Source organism: Ruditapes philippinarum, unplaced genomic scaffold, assembly GCF_026571515.1.
Source record: "Ruditapes philippinarum isolate M1 unplaced genomic scaffold, ASM2657151v2 ctg1133_1_1_1_1, whole genome shotgun sequence".
Taxonomy (NCBI): Eukaryota; Metazoa; Mollusca; class Bivalvia; order Venerida; family Veneridae; genus Ruditapes; species Ruditapes philippinarum.
Genome location: NW_026855123.1, coordinates 388842 through 397436, shown reverse-complemented (window position 1 = coordinate 397436; position 8595 = coordinate 388842). Strand labels below are relative to the sequence as shown.

The 8595-nt window shown below is 32.7% G+C and overlaps 1 protein-coding gene across 1 annotated transcript in view; it reads left to right on the top strand.

Annotated features, from left to right (window-relative positions):
• Window positions 1-871: 871 nt before the first annotated feature.
• The window catches only part of LOC132742166 (intermembrane lipid transfer protein VPS13C-like), a 54655-nt gene continuing 46931 nt past the window's right edge, over window positions 872-8595 (top strand). Inside the window, 10 exon segments of the mRNA XM_060730494.1 lie at window positions 872-1059; window positions 3480-3602; window positions 4572-4718; window positions 5323-5472; window positions 6275-6413; window positions 6416-6434; window positions 7010-7115; window positions 8313-8378; window positions 8380-8445; window positions 8554-8570. Coding sequence (XP_060586477.1) covers window positions 901-1059; window positions 3480-3602; window positions 4572-4718; window positions 5323-5472; window positions 6275-6413; window positions 6416-6434; window positions 7010-7115; window positions 8313-8378; window positions 8380-8445; window positions 8554-8570 — 992 coding nt within the window. The 5' untranslated portion in view covers window positions 872-900.

The following is an 8595-nucleotide window of genomic DNA, read 5'->3' as shown; positions in this document are numbered from 1 at the left end:
GGGTTTGCCCAGGGGCTTTTATACAGGTGAGCGATTTCAGGGCCATGCCCTCTTGTTGAGTTATTGCCCTTGTTAATTTTCATACTTTATTTTTGTCAAGGCCATTTCTCCTAAAGTATAAAAGCTATGGACATGAAACTTCATAGGATGATAGATCTTATCGATAAAAAGTGCAGTGCACAGAAACTGCTGCTCTGCATTTCTTATTTTTGAGTTATTGCCCTTAATTTTCATATTTCATTTTTGTCCTGGCCATTTCTCCTAAACTATATTTGTTCACAAAGGCAACACATCTGACTCGTGGAGTTCTGGTTTACTTATTCAGCATATTAATACCTTGTCTTTTCAAACAGGCAAGTCTACCAGCTTAGCTTGAGGTGAAATTTCTCTATACCACTTGATCTCAGAAATTGAGTCTTATTGTTATTTGTCATTCACCGCCTATTCAGAAATCATGTAGGATTATTCGTTGATCACTTAGCAGAGAAATTGGTGATTACTTGTTTGTTTTCAAGGAAGCTGGTCCGGTGGACCGACCACCATGAAGGTTCAAACCCTGTCAGGGATAAGTTGTTGTTTCTGCTAGCAAGAAACTTTACATAAAGTGTTTCCAACAACACAATTAAACTAAAATGAGCCGCGTCATGACAAAACCAACATAGTGTGTTTGCGACCAGCATGGATCCAGACCAGCCTGCGCATCCGCACACTTTGATCAGGATCCATGCTGTTTGCTGTCAGTTTCTCTACTTGTAATAGAGTTCGTAAGCGAACAGCATGGATCCTGATCAGACTGCGCGGATGCGCAGGCTGGTCTGGATCCATGCTGGTCGCAAACCCATTATGTTGGTTTTGTCGTGACTCGGCTCAAATAATTTGTATCATCTAAACGTATAGGTGATGAAGAATGATGATATCGAGGCTGGTATCGAGGATGACGAAGAGACGGAGACGGTGAAAATGCCACCACCTAGGATGACGATAAACGTGAAATCTACAGATGCTCTACAACTCACTATGACAAAAGCCTGTCTAGAAAGCCTCACTAATCTAGGGAAGGTAAGTAATATGTTGAATGATTCTATAGAATCTCTGAATACAAATAAACAACTAGAAAGCCTTACTAATCTAGGGAAGGTAAGTAATTTGTTGAATGATTCTATAGAATCTCTGAATACAAATAAACAACTAGAAAGCCTTACTAATCTAGGAAGGTAAGTAATTTGTTGAAAGAGTCTATAGAATCTCTGAATACAAAGATACAAAATATTAGAAAGCCTTACTAATCTAGGGAAGGTAAGTAATATGTTGAATGATTCTTTAGAAACTCTAAATACAAATAAACAACTAGAAAGCCTTATACTAATCTAGGGAAGGTAAGTAATTTGTTGAATGATTCTATAGAATCTCTGAATACAAATAAACAACTAGAAAGCCTAACTAATCTAGGGAAGGTAAGTAATTTGTTGAAAGAGTCTATAGAATCTCTGAATACAAAGATACAAAATATTAGAAAGCCTGACTAATCTAGGGAGGTAAGTAATTTGTTGAATGATTCTATAGAATCTCTGAATACAAATAAACAACTAGAAAGCCTTACTAATCTAGGGAAGGTAAGTAATTTGTTGAAAGAGTCTATAGAATCTCTGAATACAAAGATACAAAATATTAGAAAGCCTTACTAATCTAGGGAAGGTAAGTAATATGTTGAATGATTCTATAGAAACTCTAAATACAAATAAACAACTAGAAAGCCTTACTAATCTAGGGAAGGTAAGTAATTTGTTGAATGATTCTATAGAATCTCTGAATACAAATAAACAACTAGAAAGCCTTACTAATCTAGGGAAGGTAAGTAATTTGTTGAAAGAGTCTATAGAATCTCTGAATACAAAGATACAAAATATTAGAAAGCCTTACTAATCTAGGGAAGGTAAGTAATATGTTGAATGATTCTATAGAAACTCTAAATACAAATAAACAACTAGAAAGCCTTACTAATCTAGGGAAGGTAAGTAATTTGTTGAATGATTCTATAGAATCTCTGAATACAAATAAACAACTAGAAAGCCTTACTAATCTAGGGAAGGTAAGTAATATGTTGAATGATTCTATAGAATCTCTGAATACAAATAAACAACTAGAAAGCCTTACTAATCTAGGGAAGGTAAGTAATTTGTTGAATGATTCTATAGAATCTCTGAATACAAATAAACAACTAGAAAGCCTTACTAATCTAGGGAAGGTAAGTAATTTGTTGAATGATTCTATAGAATCTCTGAATACAAATAAACAACTAGAAAGCCTTACTAATCTAGGGAAGGTAAGTAATTTGTTGAATGATTCTATAGAATCTCTGAATACAAATAAACAACTAGAAAGCCTTACTAATCTAGGGAAGGTAAGTAATTTGTTGAAAGAGTCTATAGAATCTCTGAATACAAAGATACAAAATATTAGAAAGCCTTTCTAATCTAGGGAAGGTAAGTAATATGTTGAATGATTCTATAGAATCTCTGAATACAAATAAACAACTAGAAAGCCTTACTAATCTAGGGAAGGTAAGTAATTTGTTGAATGATTCTATAGAATCTCTGAATACAAATAAACAACTAGAAAGCCTTACTAATCTAGGGAAGGTAAGTAATTTGTTGAATGATTCTATAGAATCTCTGAATACAAAGATACAAAATATTAGAAAGCCTTACTAATCTAGGGAAGGTAAGTTATATGTTGAATGAGTCTAATAGATTATCTGAATACAAAGATACAAAATATTAGAAAGCCTTACTAATCTAGGGAAGGTAAGTAATATGTTGAATGTTTTCTATAGAAACTCTGAATACAAATATACAAAAAGTAACATTAAATATATTTGATAAATCGCCTAGAATGTAACCTTCGGATAAGTATGAATTAAAATAGTTTTAGGGTATTATTTATTATTATTATATTTTTAAAATAAATTGGTCAAAGAGGTTTTGAGAAAAATTTTCACAAAATATTAGACAAACTGAAACACATGCTATCATAATGGACTTGGGTGCCATTTCTTTTGTTTTACAAAAAAGGGACATAATTCCTTATTCTGTTTTTAACAAAAATGAAATTATTTCTTGTTTACAAATGAGCCTTACCTAATTTTCAACAAATTGATCATGATAAATAAATTTGAAATATTTGAATAAATTGATACTAATTATGTTTTACCTTTGTGAACTAATCAGAGATATTCATACTCTTTGTGTTGAAAGATAATGCATATTTGCTTGCAATAATGCAAAAGAGCCAATGAAAATCAAGTAAAGGCACTGCAAAATGTAATGGTTAAGATGATGTATTTTTCAGGCATTCAGGGATGCGTATTACTCTCACGCATTTGAAAGGTTGTTTTTACAAATAATGCAAAAGAGCCAATTAAAATCAAGCACAGACACTATATCCGTAAAATATAAGGGTTGAAATATTTCACTTTTCAGGCATTTGGGGATGCGTATGCTTTGGTAGAGCCTACATTAAAAGCCGGAGAAGTTATGACACCATACGTTATAAAGAATGTCACTGGAGAGGATCTAATGCTCAAGCTTGACAATGCCTTCGAGGTAAAAACCCAAAATAAACATTATCCCGAACTCAGCAGATGTGGGTTTTTCCCAGCTTAATCTGTTGGTACAAGCTAACTTTTACCGTTATAGCTTCATTGTGCACTACCTGTCACATTAGATTAATTTGTCAACCTGTTTCACTTATTTTCGAAGCTGTAACTGTAAAAGTTTGTTTATACCTACATTATTAGCTGTGAAAAACCCAAATAATTCTTATTCCGGGAGTGCGAGAGTCTAAAATTCCACAGTATTTGCAGTGCCTGACTCTTTATAGATAATCTATTACCCCTAGCCTACCTAATGACAACATAGATTTACCAATACACCAGTACAGACCAAGATCTGTCGATGGTTGCTGCGGCGTCGTTGTTGATGTTGGCAATGTGCAAAACTTTAATGTAGCCCTTTTCAAGAACAATTTAAAAGTTATCAATATGAAACTTGGAAAACTGGCTTATCATGACAATTGTAACACAAGGAGCATAATTATGAAAGCTACATTTTGGAGTTATGCCCCTTTTTAACTTACAATTTTTGTCAAAGGGTTATTTAAATAGACAGGCGTTTACGTCCCATGCCGTGCTCAGTGCTCTTGTATTTGTTTTATGTAAACAGTATGAATAAAATTAATATATGGCAAATGGTGTGATATTTAAATAGAATTTTAGATGTTTTTGACATGATTTTATGACACTAAATGTAATGTTTTATCAGTACAGACTAAATATATGATTTAAAAACTAAGCTTATTCATCAACCAGCCTACATCAGACTGTTTATCAAGTCACTGTAGTTGCTTGTCCCATTATATTTATGTCCCAAAGTTCTTTACTTGTTACAAAAGCTTCACACATTTTATTTCCAGTTTTCTTCATTCAAACAATGCTTTCTTAAGTTTTGTCAAACTGTTTTCTACATAGGTTTAAAAAATGTTTTCTTCACATTGTTTTATATTGTTTTATACAGAGCCCTCCAAATGCAGCAAACGGTAAAATAAAGCTGTCAGTTGGCGATACTTTACCTCTGAAGAACAAAGAAGGTCCGAAATTACGTAGACAAGCTTCAGTTATCAAGGCGTCCACTGCTTCTGATGAAAAGAAAATGATCTTTCAGGTATACCACTGCTTTTTCTTGATTATCTACTTGGTTTATACATATTTATCTAAGCTCGATTGCGAAACAAGTTCTTGCAACTTATATTAATCACTTTCAAGTCTGCTTCCTGGAACAACCAGATCTGGTGTCAGAATGTCAACAGTGATTTTATTGCATGATAACACATTCTTTTGTTCCTTCTATGTTCATTCAATAGTGAAAAATGTGTGTCGTGTTACAATTCTGATTTTTTTTCATAAAAGATTACATAAAATTATGATATTATAGATTAAAAATTAATGAGTTTTGATTACAAATGAATGACAAGAAGTTATGTTTTGTTTACAAAACGAAAAATACAAATAAATAGATTGTAAACATAAATAACTGGTATGTTAAGTGGCGGCATGGCCTTATGGTCAACATGTCGGAATAATAGTTATCTAATCATAAAACCATGCCCAGGGGCAAGTCATTTCTTGAGCAAGAAACTTTATACTCATTGCTCAGTAATGGTTGTTTCCAGGAATGGAATTGAATGTGTGTCTATTAGCTTGTAGCTTTCTACACAATCAAAACTGAAATAAATTCTGAATAAAAAAAACTGTTATGTTGTTTACAGGTTTTTAATGCAACAAGGGAGGTAACCATCAAGCGTGCAGAAAAACGTCTTTTCCATGTTGAAACTAAGACAGGTGATCAATGGGCTATAGTTTGTGATACACAGACGTCCCTGGGACAGAGAACTGTCACTTTTAGATCTTCTGTACAGGTGAGCTGATGTAAAAACTGTTGAAACACTTTCTTTTGTTGACACTTGCTCAAAATATTTTAAGGTCCAGTTTTAAGTTATACCAACATTTTTAGGGACGTTTGGTGACTTTTGGGCTTCCCTGGTTGAGGAACACCTCAGCTGCCCATCCCTGAATTATTTCAGGCACGAATGAGCATATGAGTTAAAGCACCTATCCTGCCCCTCTGTTTATTATTTTCAAACACAAGCTGACACCTGAGTAGAACCACCTACCTAACATACATGTAATCTGGCTGGATAACTTCCTCACATAAAGAGAATCAGAGGTCACTGTAGGCAAGATTGTTACTTGGGCCAATTTTATCATCCTGTCTTGATCTGGTATCAAATATGATTCTAAAGACAATATTAACGATTAAACTGTTACCATGCTAAATTTGTTGAATTGTGTTGGTGGGTCGTAAAACCAAACAAAATAAACAAATAAATTTAATGAACAGACTTGCTCATTGTTAATAACATTTCAACAGTCAGTTACTAATATGAAGGACTTTTTATATCAAAAAGTCTGAAATTCAGCAGGTTAGTTTTTACCTTTGTGGCATAAATCATCATTAAAGTAACATTGTCTTTATCCAATGTAATTATGTAACGTGTACACATTGAGGACAAAATTCATGTACATTTTGCCTTAATTGTGTTTTAATGAATAATCAACTTTGCACAAACATGTGCAATAGGTGTGTGCTGTGTTCCTTTTTTAAGGAAAATTTGTTTTGTTCTTTAATATATTGTTTATTATTATTTGATTCTCTATTAGGTGATGAACCATCTGACAGTTCCAGTAGATGTTTTCTTCAAGGATGCGTCCGGAAAACTTGCCGATATCTTCAGTCAGTCCAGAAGAACTTTTCAGTCTACCGTTACATACAATATACACCCCAATCTGCCCAGTTCATGTTTAAACCTATCAAAGATGGGTAGGAATCTATTTTTGATTTTTGTAAAATATGATAAACAAGATCAACAAGGAACGGCGGCTTTCAATGAACCAAATTTTAAATGAATCTTATTTTTAGTATGTCATTTGCATATTTGCTACTTTATATTCATGATTTACGATTTTTGTTGCAAATTCAAGATGGTAGGACATGGTAAGGAACGATTTTAGAAAAAGGAAACATGCAAAATGTTAACATGTTGAAAAATGCTTTTTGTGGCAACAAATTTTAACTATAAGGATGTCACACTTTACTCTCTGTGTAATCTACGATGTAGCGCTATGGTTATAGCTACTCAATTTATGTGTATATAGCGTGTATTTACATCATTTAAGTGAATATATATATATACATGTATAGCTATATATACATGTAAAGCCTCTCTTTGAACTGAATCTATTTATAGCCACTCAGTAGAGAATATGTAAATAGTCCTTTATTGGCATGGATATAAAGAATGAAGTTTGTTTTAAAAGATATATCTGGTTTTGATAAGACACATTTTTTAATTTTAAGCAGTATAATCATTGTAAATTCTTATTTTTCCTACGTAGATGTGATGAGTTAAGTGACCCAATAAGTTGGAAGGGTGCGGAAAATATGGGACTGAAACAGTTGATGTGTAAGGCTGGCCCAGGACATGAGCCTTTCTACTTCAAGGTAGGTCTGTTCATATAGTGTAATATTGCGTGAGTTTTGTGTGTTAATTGCAATAAATATTGGTTTATAAATGTTTAATTTCTGAGGAACTTGTCTTAATCCTAATCCACTGCTTGACTTATACTACTTCAAATGATTTATTTACAATATAACCTTATTATTAGAGGGAAACAAGCCATAATGTCACATGGCAACATTACTTTTCTGCCTGCTTACAATTTACAAGTGCATACTGGGCTCCAAGTTTTAGTTATAAGTTATTATATTTTAAATGTCTCACTTGAAAAATCAATTCCTTTGGTATAATTGAATTAAATATCATATCATACTGTGGGTTATATAGCAAAATCTTTACCCTCAACAAGATAATGTCAATCTTGACTATTGCCTTGTCTCAGTTGAATATTTCACTCTTTTGTCCTCACTTGGATGTAATATCTATATATTGGCAACCTTTCTTGTAGGTTTGTCATATTTGCAACTATATAAACACTTGTGACTGTATGCCTATAAAACAGCAATCAAGAGTTATTGCTTTGTATTAGTATTAAAAGTTTGGAAAATGATTAGATTTTTATCACTATCTAAATTGAGACTGTAATTATAAATGTATTTGTTTTTTTGTAGGTCAGGGCAGATATTGAGACAGTAATTATAAATGTATTATTTGTTTTTGTAGGTCAGGGCAGATATTGAGACTGTAATTATAAATTATTTGTTTTTGTAGGTCAGGGCCGATATTGAGACAGTAATTATAAATGTATTATTTGTTTTTGTAGGTCAGGGCCGATATTGAGACTGTAATTATAAATGTATTATTTGTTTTTTGTAGGTCAGGGCAGATATTGAGACAGTAATTATAAATGTATTATTTGTTTTTGTAGGTCAGGGCTGATATTGAGACTGTAATTGTAAATGTTTTATTTGTTTTTGTAGGTCAGGGCCGATATTGAGACAGTATATTATAAATGTATTATTTGTTTTTGTAGGTCAGGGCTGATATTGAGACTGTAATTATAAATGTAATTTGTTTTTGTAGGTCAGGGCTGATATTGAGACAGTAATTATAAATGTATTATTTGTTTTTGTAGGTCAGGGCCGATATTGAGTCAGTATATTATAAATGTATTATATGTTTTTGTAGGTCAGGGCCGATATTGAGACAGTAATTATAAATGTTTTATATGTTTTTTGTAGGTCAGGGCCGATATTGAGACAGTATATTATGAGACTGGTGATACTCCCTCTGCCAAGTCAACGACCTTTTCACCTTTATCCCACTGTGATATTGCATAATCTTTTACCATACAAGGTCAAGGTCTTGCTCCAGGTAAGCATCATGTTGACCTATGATTTTATGTCAAGTAGGTCAAAGGTCATTTTATTTAAAATAAAAAAAAGAATTAATTTAGTATTGCATGATTTATTGGCATACAAGGTCAAGGTCATGCAAAGGTAAGTGCCATGATCATCAAGGTTT